The sequence below is a fragment of the Centropristis striata genome, chromosome 6 (genome assembly GCF_030273125.1).
Source record: "Centropristis striata isolate RG_2023a ecotype Rhode Island chromosome 6, C.striata_1.0, whole genome shotgun sequence".
Classification (NCBI taxonomy): domain Eukaryota; kingdom Metazoa; phylum Chordata; class Actinopteri; order Perciformes; family Serranidae; genus Centropristis; species Centropristis striata.
This window is the reverse complement of record NC_081522.1, coordinates 12,878,709-12,892,913: the sequence shown is the minus strand read 5'-3', so window position 1 is coordinate 12,892,913 and position 14,205 is coordinate 12,878,709. Positions and strand designations below refer to the sequence as shown.

The following is a 14,205-nucleotide window of genomic DNA, read 5'->3' as shown; positions in this document are numbered from 1 at the left end:
GCCCATAATCCCAGCCTTGTATTCACTATACAAGCATTTGAAGGAGAAATTGGAAAGACATTGGTGCTTAAATTTGTCTTATATCCTTTAAGCCAAAATTATTATTTCACTCAAACATTACCTTTCATATTATGTCATTATTTCTCTCTTATTATCTTCTAAAATGCACTACAGCTTAAAAAAGTATCAGTTGGTATGGCTTTTTGAGGCAATTATACACTGCTTGACTCGTAGAGGGACACTTGATTAATTAAGCCTTAATAATTTTTAACCCTCTGTTTTGTAGTTTAGTTATTCATAGGAGAAAAACATGAATATATCTATCCTGACCTAACTTGTACACGATTTGACTATTAGCACGTCACTTATACCTTAACACCTACAATGAGGGAAATTTGAGGTTATTTATTTTTATTTGAGGTAAGTTTCTCCTGGTCTCAAGAATCAATGTGAAATATAATATAATATAATATAATATAATATAATATGCCTTCTATAAATCTAGATTTTTAACCAATAATGTGGCTTTGGTATTGGCCTAATGGTTTAATGGCCTAATGGCCTAATGATTGGCCTAATGTGCAGGTCATATTACAAGATCAGCTGTGGGTAGGGCAAAATACACTCAAAACACTTTGGAAAAAAATGTGCCTATGGGTGTTACTTTTGGCACTGATTGGTTGATTCATTCAACGATTTCTTTTGTCAGAAGGGGAATTTGAACTAGCAGCTGTTCACCTCGTGACTTTTCATCTGCTTCACTTCACGTTCACTCATCGCTTCTGTTGTCACCGACTGAAGCTTTAATAAGTGGTCGTGATGAAAACTTTGCTGCTTTTTTTTGCTTTACTGCCTGCAGCTTCAGCTTTTCACCTGTCTGAGCGAGGTAAGCTGCTGCGATCGACCCTTCTGTAGCCGAAACTGTCTTCACTTGCTTTTTATTGTATGTGTTAACCCTAGCTTTCACTTTCATAATCCACTGAGGCGTTTGTTTGTTCCTTTGTTGAATTATCTGTGTTGCATACATTTTGACATTAAGAATTGTTTTCAGATGAGTTTCACTTCAAATCATGGATGGCACAGGTATGTTATACTGTATCTATCCGTCATATTTATTAACTGTGTGGATTATATGGTTATGACTCGCAATCATGACATAACAGTTTATGAGGAAGTTAGCTATGTAAAATGGTTACATGTTATTCAAGATATCTGAAGTGTGATATGCTCAATTGTGAGCTGCATGATTACTACAATTTAAGGTTATCTCTGTCATATATACCCATAATATATATATATATATATATATATATATATATATATATATATATATATTTTTTTTTTTTGTCCCCCCCATGCACAGTACAACAGGGTGTACAGCATCCAGGAGTACTATGAGAGACTCCAGATATTCACTGAGAACAAAATGAGAGTTGACAAACACAATGAAGGAAATCACTCATTCACAAGTAAGAGAAGCTTGTTTTGTCCTTTTTTTTTTGCATATGCTCCATTGTAATGCTTTTTTTTTTTTAAATCCATTTCTTCCTGCAGTGGCGCTGAACCAGTTTTCAGACATGACTTTTAATGAATTCAAGAAGTCTTTCCTCTGGTCTGAGCCACAGGTACAGTAATGTCATCAATACAGGAAGTGGTTCACAGATAGTAGATGGTTGAGATGGGTTTTTTTTTAACAGTCCAAGTCTTTTTGTTTGTTTGTTTGTTTGTTGTCAATGTCTAAATGTATTTTATAGAACTGCTCTGCTACCAAGGGGAACTACTTCAGCAGCAACGCACCACTACCAGACTCCATCGACTGGAGGAAGAAAGGAAACTATGTGACAGATGTGAAGGATCAGGTGAAGTTTAACTGCACTAACACCCACTCACTCACATTTTATTTTAAGTTATTCATCTCAAAGGTCACAGTACATTCTTTTTGGATAACAGCATATTAAAAGAGTTTCTAGTGATAACTTATACTAACATTTACTACTATATAATCCAGTGGGAATTCTTGAATAAAACTTCTTGCATGCCTCTAAGATGAATGAGGAATCCAAAGAATAGGTAAATCCTTGGTGAATTGATGTAAAGTTGTGCAGCATAATCCTCATGTATCCATTCTTGTGCTCATTACTTCTCAAACACATGCATTTTCTCTAAAACCTACTAAACTATTTAAAAACTTTTGCATAAACTGTCTCACAGTTGTGCAGGTGCACTTTTCACAAGCACAAGTAGCAGTACCTGTGTAAGCTTTATTTATACTTGCGCAAGAAACAGAGGAAGTGTTTTAAATGTTTTATTTAAAATGCCTGTTTTCAGGAAGTAGTGAGCATATGACTGAATAAAACTTGGATTATACTGCACGACTTGTGTGAGATCTTTTGATGTAGTTGTTAAACGCAGCTTCCATTTACTTCAATTCTTCAATAAGTTTCTCTATTTTTCAATTCTCAATTTATTGTTTTCTGCAAGAATTAAAATTCAACATGGGTTGAGTGATTAATATACAAATGATAATGTTAAAGTTACAGTTTGATAGCAGTACATTTATTTCTTATCAGACATCTGGTCCTTACCATAAATTGAACGTGTTATTGTTTGACCTTAAAGGGAGGTTGTGGTAGCTGCTGGACTTTTTCCACAACCGGCTGTCTGGAGTCTGTTACTGCCATCAACACTGGGAAGCTCGTACCGCTGGTGAGTTTCTTTCACTTCCCTATAAAAACATACTTTTATATTAAAAAATAAAGTTCCAATGTCATTGTTGGGGTCAAGAGTATTTACTGTAATCTTTCACTAATTTGTATATTACTTAGTCTGAACAACAGCTGGTAGACTGCGCCCAGGACTTCAACAACCATGGATGCGATGGGTGAGTCAAACTAAAGTTCTCATTTGATCATTTTCCTGTTTCTCTAAGAGCATATTTTTTATAACAAAATTTTAATTTGTCTTCTAGCGGCCTTCCGAGTCAAGCATTTGAATACATCATGTACAGCAAGGGACTGATGACAGAAGAGGATTACCCATACACAGCTTATGTACTTACATCCTGTTCCATCCTGCAGTATAAAAAACCGAACTAAAAAAGGAAAAGTGACTTTTAGGTCACATATTTCATGTTTTTTCTTTTTTGTTAACTTAGGAAGATACTTGTGTGTACAAACCCGAACAAGCTGCTGCTTTTGTGAAGGAGGTGATGAACATAACAGCGGTGAGTGAACGTTGTGAATCTTTCTTCAAGATGGTTGACTTTATGGCCTGTGAGTGACGAAGATTTTCTGTCGCAGTACGATGAGATGGGGATGGTTGATGCGGTCGCCACACGCAATCCTGTCAGCCTTGCCTTTGAGGTGACTGGTGACTTCATGCAATACTCTGAGGGTGTGTACACAAGGTGAGCAGAAGTTGCACAAATATTGTCATGTTTGCTCTTGGAAATTGGTGCTTTTTTTTACACATAAACTGTAAATTGGTGATTAAGAATGGGAAGGTGTGGCCACGCGATTGATACAAACATATACAAAAGTTTATATAAAAGTTTGTATAAAAGTTCACATTATTAAATGGTTAAAAATATCTTTTTCAGCAAGTTTCCATTCTGTTTTTCTTTGGCTTTGAGGTGTTACTCACATCACTAAATACAAGTTAAATACAGGAAACGGTTTCTATAAAAATGTCCGAACATGTTGCTGAAGCCAGAAATTTCTTACAGACATATATTACTGTAACAAATGTCACAGTTTTAGTGCTTTAGTAAGAAATTCCTCATCTATAAGCATCAGATAACTCTGAGAAAAAAGGTTTCCATTGTAAGACCAAATTTAACCACATATCCTGCACCAGAGTTAAAAAATGGGCCAAAATAGGAGAAAAATAGGAAAAATGATGGCTTATAAATATGTTGCTTTTCAAAATCATGTTGTCTGTAAACTGAGCGATTAAAGCACTTATACAAAGGCCTCTCAGTCAGTAATGCTGTTAGACTTGAAATGGTTTAGTTCCTCATTCTTTACCAAAACAGTTATGTGTACTAAGTTGGATCGAATTCGTTTCTCTTCCTCCTTTTAGCACTGAATGCCATAAGACCACAGACAAGGTGAATCATGCTGTGTTAGCAGTCGGCTATGGAGAGGAGAATGGCACTCCCTACTGGATAGTAAAGAACTCATGGGGATCCGGATGGGGCATTGGAGGGTAAGTCTTCTAATTAATCACAAATAGGAATACATTAATAAATGTAAAACAACCACAAAGATCATAACAAAGTTCTCCTTTTTGCAGATATTTCCTCATTGAGCGTGGGAAGAACATGTGTGGACTCGCAGCCTGCTCATCTTTCCCAGTGGTGTGATCGGTGTGATTTCTGCGTGATAGCAAACTATACAAGGGTTGAAAAGAGAGCAGAGTCCTTTTTTATTATGCAGAATGTTGTCATATAATCAGTAGCCAACTAGTGTCTTCCATGTAAGTGGGTATTTGCACAATGGAGTAAATCTGAGCCCACAGCCCTATGATGGGGCAAGTCATGTCCAGATTAATCACTAAATATGAAATTACACTTCAATCATTCAAGTCATTGCAGTTACATGGTCAAATAAAACATATCAAATTATTTTTTGTTTGAGTCTTTTATCACATTATATCACAGCTGTGTACACAATGCATAAATATGATAGCTATAGTAGTAATAATTGTGATAAAAGTCATAAACTGTGACCTTGATTACACAAAATAACTTGATAGAGATTGCACACATCAACATAAGAAAATGTTTTGTCACTCAATTACATGCAAAATTTAACATATAATTATATCTGTACAGCACAGACTTTCTCTAGAAATCATGTGCAATAATTCAATAATTCACAGTATTGTTACATATACATATTTGTACATATCCCTATTTACTTCAAATGTATTCTATATTTTCGTATTTCTATTAGTACATCTTTATTCACTTAAGACTTGCATATGTATTTTATATCGTTGTAGCGTTCCTTCAGGCTTGTGTGACTCCTATATAGACAACTTCAAAATAAAGTATTACCATATCTTGCTTAAGTCACAAATGCATGTTAAAAACATTGCCTACGTCTTATATTTCTCTTAAGATACATAATTTACACACACATCGTTATTACTATGCCAATAGCCACGCTTTGTTACATCCTTTTTGAGTAAAATGATTAATAAATGTCATATGTTACACTTTTGGTGAAGTTTTTTTGTGTTTCCTGCAAAACTTGAAAAAATGAGTTAGGCGATTATTTCAACAGGGTGACGATGTTTTTCATGGTTTTAGTAGCCATGCCGTAAGACTACATTTCCCAGAATCCTCATCTCTGCTCGACGTCGGCCAATAAGGATTCAGTTTGTTGAATGCGCGCAAAATCCGCTGTGTGTCTTCCTCGCATTCTAGGGGAGAGAAAACTTAGCGGTAAAACTAGTCGATAAAACAGTCTGAGTCTGATGAACTTTAACGAATTAAGAGCAAACTGTGAGACAAACTCAACGCTGGCCTCCAGTAACTCGTCTCGTCCCGTTTCGCGAGCAACATGCTGAAGAAAGTGGCCGCCACTTTGTGAACGGTGCCCCCGCTGCTGCTGCTGCTGAAAGCTAGCTAGCAAACACTCGCTAGCTCAGCCTCGTAACAACAATGTCTAGTCTTCCACAAAATAACTTGAAGGAGCAACTGGCGAGGCACAGCAATGCTGCTCAAAGCAAGCTGTCTCTGGCGAAACCTAAACCGGGGTGAGTCTCCAGCAAGGACATCACAGTTAGCTTTGAGCTGTCAGCTGTGCTAGCTGGTAAACGCTCTCCAGCATTACCTCTTTATCAACACTACAGTGGTGCGTTAGCTTTCTCACAGATAACTTACTGTGCAAAAGGTAAAGAGAGGCCTCATACATACAGAACCAGGAGCTTTGCACTCGATGTGAACGGTTACAGATAATAACGAAGATACTCCATTAGTCAGACAGTATAACATTTAACCCATAAGAACCCAGACCCAGTAATCCTTAAAGGAATTATGGAGGATATACAACATAACAAGTGGACCACATAGAATACATTTATGATGTCTAAAAAAAACAAAAAAATATGTATAATCATACCATTATAATATTTCTTATTTTACAATAAATAAATAAAAACTAGACACATTTTCTGCTTTCAGACACACATTTGCCTTTTTCTTTTGCATCTCCACAACATTTATCAAAATTGTGCCATTAATAGTGCTGTTTAACAACAAATTATTTTTCAGATTAGTTTTTAAGTAACATAATAATAATAATTCAATAATAAATAAAAACAAATAACCATTTGCCTTTTTGTTTGCATCTCCATAACATAGTATATCAAGATTGTGACTTTAATTTGTTCAGGAAATATGGTCAGAACAAGTTAAATGCAAAACAGGACACCCGCTAGGACACCCTTAGTGCCCTTAGCCTCTTAACAAAAATAAGCTTTTTGAAATTAGCTCCTTCTTCACATTTCTGTTTCCAGTCACACCCACATTGTTTGACTGTCACATGACCACCACACCAGGGTGTTGAGTATACATTGCTTAGGGATTTAATGAGTTAATGTGAAGCATAAAGCTGAATATGGGAGATTCTAGAAGATTTGAAGTGTTTGTTACACAGGTGTCACCATAGGTTCTTATGGGTTAATATAATAAGACTACTGGAGGTTCTAGTGTCTGAATTGGTGTACTAAGTGAATTTAATTGCTGTCCCTTGAAACCACTGATCTGACCTGAGATCCCCGTTGCTGCGGCTGCCGCAACTGCTGTGTAACTTTTAACTGGACACTCCTATTGAAATGAAATGTGACGTTCAAAACAAATCAGCCATTTGTCTTCTTTGTTTATTCAGTAGTTAGATACACAGAATAAATAGATGAAATGTATTTTTGTTTCTAAGCTGCGAAAATACACAAGTAGTGTTTGAATATTCTGATAATCAAATTTCAAGTTTTACAGCGGTTATGTTTTCTTGATTTTATGCTGTTTGTTTTTCAGGGCCTTTTCTTTCAAAAAGAAGTCCTCATCAGGTACAACCAGGGTGGAAGTCCAGACCAAGGTAATCAGCTCTAATATTTTGGCAAGTAGGAATGTCAATGTCCCTAAAAACAGTTTGGTGACTAAATCTCCTTTGACATTTTCAAACAAGCTTGAGAGACCTCAAAAATCCCAAATCAACAACTTCTTCTCTGTAAGCTCAAAAGCCAAGTTGGACTCCATCAGCCCAACAGAAAACTGTTCTCCTGCAGTCCAGACTCCTACGGTAGTGTCAGCTAAGGTAACAACAGCTCCAGCTAAATCTGACATGCGTGGCAATGGAAGCAATGTGACAAATCTGGATGCATCTCTGGGATTCCCGATCGATGACTGGGATGACTTTGATGACTTTGAAACTCCTGTCAAAGCAAAAAATGACTCTTTTACTTCAGAAATATCTGGAAAGAGCACCCATCCAGTGTCATCTTTCAATGAAGAAAAATCAGAATTAACTGGGAAACTAAACCACGATGCCTCTCGTGTGACACCAGAGTTGGGCAACAGTTTTACAAACAAGAATGGTATGGATGAACTGGAGCAATGTGTCGATAGAGCTGCTGTTTCATCAGGACCTAGTTTGAATCAAGACCAAGCAGACTCTGAAATTGAGGATTCTCCAGTTAAAGTAACCAGAAGACGGCCTCCTCCTCACAGTCTTGCACAGTTCAAGTCTGTCTTGAGTGATAGCGAAGAGGAAAACAATGATGTCCTTGAGACTTTGAAAGGAAAGACAGGTAACAAGCTGTTTGCTGCAGCATTTGTATTTTATTTGTACATTATGGGGCATATGTGGGTCTGAATGGAATTGTATGATATAAAACACACAGGTTGTATCTTTTTTGCCTTTTTAGATGAGAAACACAAATGGACCAACCCAAAGGTGATACAGATTGATGACAACTCAGAGCCTGAAGATGATTTTGACTACATTCCCCCTTCTCCGGTCCCTGATGACATCTCTTACACTACTTCTGCATTGGAGACCAGGTCAGTTTGTTGAACTTTGTTCAATCATTCATTGTAGTCTTTGCTGTCAAGGGCTCAGAACTATTTTTACAATAACAGTTGTAAGTGCATGTGCTTTCTAGATTTTACCTCAAGAATAAAAAGGAAATGGGACATAACTTTTTTTTATTTCCAGCAGATCTAAATTAGCTGATGCTGAAAGCGGAGACATTCCTGTGCAATCTAAGGGACCTATAACGACACTACATGAAACATTTGATCAACGCTCAAAAGACAAAACAAGTGAGTGTTGTGCATTTTTCTGATTTATTCAGACCTTGTGCACATTTTATTGAACAAATCAGGACTCCTCTCTTTGTCTATGTTCATTTATTTAGATGTTTCTTCTCATCATGTCACAGACGAGCAACTCCTCAGTATCATGCAGACCATTTGTTCTCTGGTTGATTCCATCCCTGAACATGAACTAATAGGTCTGTCCTGTGGAGATGAGCTTTTGCTGAAGAGAGCTCAAAGGTCTGTATGTTTTAGTGGAAAAACAGCTCACTTTAATCACTTTAAGCTTAAATCATAATATTTATTGATATCCCAGTTTGATTGCAAATATCTGCCTCTCTCATGCAGGAAGAGGATCCTTGCAACTGGTGGTAACTGTTTATTGAGGATACAGCAACCAGACAGCACTGGGGTTTCTGAACCCAGCTTTAAAGAAAAGCCTTCTTTTAGCTGTGATACATCTAGTGTTATGTCATCCAGCAGCTCTGTGCCCATGGACACCAAGAAGCCTTCTCAGATCAGGAGATCTTCAGGCATTTCTGTGGACTACAACTCTGATCACTCTGACAGTATTATTCACATGAATACTTTGCAGGTTAAGAACATTGAGACAGTGAATGTGACAAATCAAAATACCTGTGACTCTCCATCAGCCTACAGCCTCGCAAGTCCATCTTTTAATTTTAAGAAAACAAGCACAGACCTGGATGGATCAAATCACTTCTTTTCTCCAAAAACCCCAGAAACTGTTGTTCAGAGCAAATCTAAAACACCGGCAGCCAGTACAGCTGCAGGAGACGTGGAACAAGATGATTTTTACAATGACTACTTTGACATAGATGACTTTGATGACTCAGATATCCCTGATTACTTCGACCAACCCCAAAGCTCTAGCACCATGACCACAACAGTGAAAGAAGCTGGACCAAGCAAGTCTTTATGGGAGAAGAAACCAACAACACCAGCGCCTACACCCAAACCATCAAAGATCTGCTCTCCTGGTAAGTCGGCTTGTCAGGGAAAAACATGGGCCTTTCAAATGTCTCAGAAGAAAATTAGTCTTAACTTGTCCCATATTCTCAGTTTTCATGTTTGGGGTGAGTTACTAAATGGTGTTTAGCGATATTATTTTTGTATAGTCTTTAAATGGTCGGCTATACATACATGATTCTGTACAGTACTGATGTTTATTAAGCTATTAACTCAATTTTCTTCATCCTCCTTATTTTCATTTCTAATTTTGGTTGGCAGTTCAACACACTGTATGGATAATGTATAATATATAAACATAATAATGAAAGAGTTAAACAAATATTTAACAAAACAGTTTCTGTGTATTTTTGCGTAGTCATATCATTGCACAACAGAGATAATTTAAATAACACATAGAAAGCGTTTATTTTCATTCTAGCTTAAAAAGGTACCGGATTGGCTGCCATATCGGTAATAGACTGCATGTTTCCCCTCTAAAATCTGTACCGTATCCATTGCAGAACCCAACTACAGAAACCCAGCCCATGATCGCTTAAGAGGGTTCAACTTCCCCCACTCACAGGAGATGATGAAGATCTTTCACAAGCGTTTTGGTCTCCATCAATTCAGGTTCAATCAACTAGAGGCAATTAATGCAACAATTCTGGCAGAAGACACGTTTGTTTTAATGCCCACAGGTCAGTAGTGATCAGAAGTTACAAAAACAGTTTTCTCTTTGGCATGTGACAGTTGATTTAGGATGTCAACTACAGTAAAAATGTCCACATTTCTTTGTAACTGATGCATTTTTAGGTGGGGGTAAAAGCCTGTGCTACCAGCTGCCTGCCTGCGTGTCACCAGGAGTCACAGTCGTTATCTCCCCACTCAAATCTCTCATTGTAGACCAGGTCCAGAAACTCACTACACTGGATGTAAGTATGTTTGCTCCTGTACTGTATACTTGTAGTGATCCCACTGTGGTCAATGGGATCATTACAAAGTATGATTGTAATATGTGTTGTGCTAATTGTATCTCCCTCATTCCAGATCCCAGCAACAAGCCTGTCTGGTACTTTAAGTGACAGTGAAGCAGGCAGGATTTATATGCAGCTCTCGAGGAAAGACCCCATCATCAAACTTCTTTATGTCACTCCTGAGAAGGTGAGAAATTCACAATTTACTCTTGGCATCTCTGAGTGTGTTTTCTTCTATAAATAAAGTTTTACTAACTGATTGATGCACCCTTTTTCTCCTCAAGGTGAGCGCAAGTAACAAGCTGATCTCGGCTCTGCACAACCTGTACGAGCGAGGCCTCTTGGCCCGCTTTGTCATAGACGAGGCCCACTGTGTCAGCCAGGTGTGTTCTTCTGCTTCTTACGCAAAAAAACTGCATACTTTTATTTTTTCAACATCCATTGTGAATCATCTGTGACCTTAAATCTTTCAGTGGGGCCATGATTTTCGACCAGACTACAAGAAGTTGCACGAACTGCGTCAGAAGTTCCCCAACGTGCCGATGATGGCCCTGACAGCCACCGCCACCCCCCGCGTTCAGAAAGACATCCTCAACCAGCTGAATATGAGTCGGCCACAGGTGTACGTGCTCCATCTTCGGCCTTGTCTCAGATTTTTAAACGACTTTCTATTTTGGATTCCAGCAGCTAACAGCTTCACATTTTCTATCTGATGTATTTTCAGGTTCACTATGAGTTTCAACAGAACAAACCTGAAGTATGCTGTCCTGCCCAAGAAACCCAAAAAGGTTGACGAGGACTGCATCAGCTGGATCAAGAAGCACTACCCACGTAAATAATTCAGAAGTGCTTTTTCTCATCCTGGTTATTTTCAGAACACTGCCTGTTTTGTTGAGAATTCAATTCAGATTTGTACGCGAACACATTCTGAGGTCTGTCATATCAAAACAATTTCGAAGATGTTAATAAGATTAAAAAAAAGATAATTATTTCGAAGAAGAATCTAAAATAATTGAGCTTGTATCAGAAATAATTTGAAATCAATTGCTTTTGTAATACATGTTTCAGGTGACTCCGGCATTGTGTACTGCCTGTCCCGTAATGACTGTGATACCATGGCTGAGAGTCTGCAGAGAGCAGGGTTATTAGCTCTGTCGTATCACGCAGGCCTGAGTGACGGTGACAGAGAATATGTGCAGAGCAAGTGGATCAACCAGGATGGCTGCCAGGTATGGTCACCACTCCACCTCTGATATATCATATAAAGATAAATAAAAGATACAAGTGAATACAAAAAAATAAACATAAAAAGTAACCTTTTCCAAAGCAGTAGCTGTTTTAAATATTTCAAGTGCAAATTGCTTTTGTTTTACGGTTTCCTTTTGTCTGCCAGGTCATCTGTGCCACCATAGCCTTTGGCATGGGTATTGACAAACCTGATGTGCGCTATGTGATCCATGCCAGTCTGCCTAAGTCCGTGGAGGGTTACTACCAGGAGTCTGGGAGAGCTGGCAGAGATGGAGAGATCTCTCACTGCATTCTCTTCTACTCCTACACAGATGTCCATCGCATCAAGAGAATTATCAGCAGTATGTGACAAAAATGACCTTTCCTATTGCATTCTTATTTCTTTTTTTTCCATCAATCCTTAAGCTTTAAATCTTTAAAGCGTGTTTACTTTCCAAATAACTGTATGTATTAGTCATGTAGACTCAGATGGCTCTTTTTTTTAATCGCAGTGGACAGAGAAGGTGACAGACACACCAAGGCGACTCATTACAACAACCTACACAGCATGGTGCAGTTCTGTGAGAACTTGATGGAGTGCAGAAGAATTCAGCTACTCGCATACTTTGGAGAGCTGAATTTCAAGAAAACCTTCTGTAAGGAGCATGCAGACGTCACCTGTGACAACTGTGCGAAACCTAATGTAGGTTCTTTATTTATTACACATTCAAAACCTACCTGGCAGTTTTTACTTGAGCAATAATGTTTGAATGATTCTGTGTGCAGCAATACAAGATGAGAAATGTCACAGAAGACGTGAAGAAGATTGTGAGGTTTGCGCAGGAGAACTGTGAGAAAGTTGGCTCGAAGTTTGGCAGGACTGCTCAGCAAAACCGACTGACACTGAATATGTTGGTGGATATCTTTGTAGGTAAGTACCTGCACATGCTTGCAATGAAAAGGGTTTTTTCGCATCTCTGAATTCTGCATGACGTCTTGTATTGATGTGTTCATATTCCATGTGGCAAGAACTGTGAACAGTCTGGTGCTGGGAATTGTTTCTTCTGTCAGGGTCTAAATCTGCCAAGGTACAGTCAGGAATGTTTGGGATTGGAGCAGCCTACTCTAAGCATAACGCTGACCGTCTCTTCAAAAAACTGGTTCTGGACAATGTCCTGGTGGAGGATCTCTACATCACTAACAACAACCAAGCTGTGTCTTATATCTCTGCTGGAACCAAAGCCATGAACGTGCTGTCTGGACATATGCAGGTAGCCTGATAATATCAACTTTACTGCATCACAAAGATCTAGATATGTAGCATTTATTAAAGTGAAAAGATTTAAGCCAAAACATTAAACATAACCGGTCTCATCTTAGGTGGAGTTCTATGAGACTGAGAGTGCGTCTAGTATCAGGAAACACAAAGCTGCTGTGGCCACGAACGTCTCCAAGAGAGAGGAGAAGGTTCAGGAGTGTCTGAAGGAGCTGACGGATCTATGCAAGCAGCTGGGGAAAGCGTTTGGCATTCACTATTATAACATCTTCTCCACTGCTACCTTGAAAAAGATTGCTGGTAATTTCTCCAACACTGTTAAAGACTATTCTTGTAAATAGCTCATATGATACAACAGACATTTTATAACTTGTCAAACCTTTTTTCCAATGACAGAGAAGCTTTCTTCTGACGCTGAAGTCCTCCTACAAATTGATGGTGTCACGGAAGACAAACTGGAGAAGTATGGAGCTGAAGTTATTCAGGTCCTAGAGAAATACTCTGCGTGGCAGCTGCCTGGTAAGAGACCCAACTTAATTTTGACTTGTTTACCTTTTTTCCTACTTTTTACATTGTGGTACTAATCCAACATTGTTTCTATCAGAGGAAAAGATTGAGATGGGTGGTGGTGGTGGCCGTGAAGACGGGTGGATAGACACAACACGAGGTCGTACATACGACGATTTTTATGAAGAGGACGACACAGAGTCCTCCACCTACTTCCGCAATCAGTCTGCACAGGGACAGAAGAGAAAGAAAGCACCGTTTTTCAAATATTCCAAGAAGAGAAAAGCATATGGCAACTCAGGTTCCAACTCTAAAGGGTAAGTAATGTTTCATATTTTATCATGTAGCCGGGGACCGTATTTAGCAATAAGCATCACTTTAGCGCAAAAATGTTAATTCCCCTTCTCTCCTGCTGTGGTGTTTAGTCGTGGCTACAACAGCAATAAATCGTGGTCATCATCCAGCTCCAGAGGTGGATCAAAAGCTGTAGGTCGGGGGTCCAGGAGCTCAGCGGCAGATGCATCAGCAGGGAGGAGACCGGGCTTCCTGTCCGTCCCAACCCCTCAAACCAACCATCGACCCTTCTTAAAGCCAACCTTTTCATACTCGGGCTAGGGCCTTCCTCTGGGTCTGACTTCTAAGGAAAGAAAAACTTATTTTTCACTACACTTCAAAACCAGTTGATGTCAGCAATTGTTGTAAAGTATATACCGGTTACATCACAACTGTTAAGTGAAACTCTCATGTCCATGTTATGCACAGGTTTGATGTCTCTGATTTTATATTGATAATTGTAAATTGTCTTCTTTTGCTGTCCATTTTCATGTAAATTTAATTTTTTATTTTTTTTATAAATTAAACACTTTTTTAAAGATTATTTTTTTGAAAATGTAAGCTGTGTGCTGAATTTGTGTTTTACTTACAAA

General features: G+C 38.4%; 2 protein-coding genes across 6 annotated transcripts; both read left to right on the top strand.

The window, feature by feature from the left end:
- Positions 1 to 681: 681 nt before the first annotated feature.
- Positions 682 to 4,624, top strand: ctsh (cathepsin H). Its single transcript, XM_059334463.1, has 12 exons — positions 682 to 886; positions 1,052 to 1,083; positions 1,364 to 1,469; positions 1,555 to 1,625; positions 1,755 to 1,859; positions 2,620 to 2,706; positions 2,826 to 2,881; positions 2,969 to 3,050; positions 3,155 to 3,223; positions 3,300 to 3,406; positions 4,081 to 4,206; positions 4,294 to 4,624. Exons 1-12 carry the CDS (start codon positions 820 to 822, stop codon positions 4,361 to 4,363), a joined length of 978 nt encoding a protein of 325 aa, XP_059190446.1. The 5' UTR covers positions 682 to 819; the 3' UTR covers positions 4,364 to 4,624.
- A 756-nt stretch (positions 4,625 to 5,380) lies between these two features.
- On the top strand, positions 5,381 to 14,156 carry blm (BLM RecQ like helicase). Of its 5 annotated transcripts, XM_059334458.1 has the most exons (22): positions 5,381 to 5,763; positions 7,043 to 7,103; positions 7,194 to 7,815; positions 7,933 to 8,068; positions 8,223 to 8,329; positions 8,425 to 8,563; positions 8,672 to 9,324; positions 9,817 to 9,993; positions 10,109 to 10,227; positions 10,343 to 10,456; positions 10,554 to 10,652; positions 10,743 to 10,891; positions 10,994 to 11,100; positions 11,338 to 11,498; positions 11,663 to 11,858; positions 12,009 to 12,199; positions 12,283 to 12,427; positions 12,568 to 12,767; positions 12,877 to 13,072; positions 13,169 to 13,291; positions 13,377 to 13,596; positions 13,705 to 14,156. In XM_059334458.1, exons 1-22 carry the CDS (start codon positions 5,669 to 5,671, stop codon positions 13,892 to 13,894), a joined length of 4,200 nt encoding a protein of 1,399 aa, XP_059190441.1. In that variant the 5' UTR covers positions 5,381 to 5,668; the 3' UTR covers positions 13,895 to 14,156. The 5 variants fall into 5 exon arrangements, with proteins under 5 accessions (XP_059190441.1, XP_059190440.1, XP_059190438.1 ...); XM_059334457.1 differs by having other exon boundaries at positions 7,043 to 7,815; positions 8,226 to 8,329; positions 8,449 to 8,563; XM_059334455.1 differs by having other exon boundaries at positions 7,043 to 7,815; positions 8,226 to 8,329.
- Positions 14,157 to 14,205: the final 49 nt, after the last annotated feature.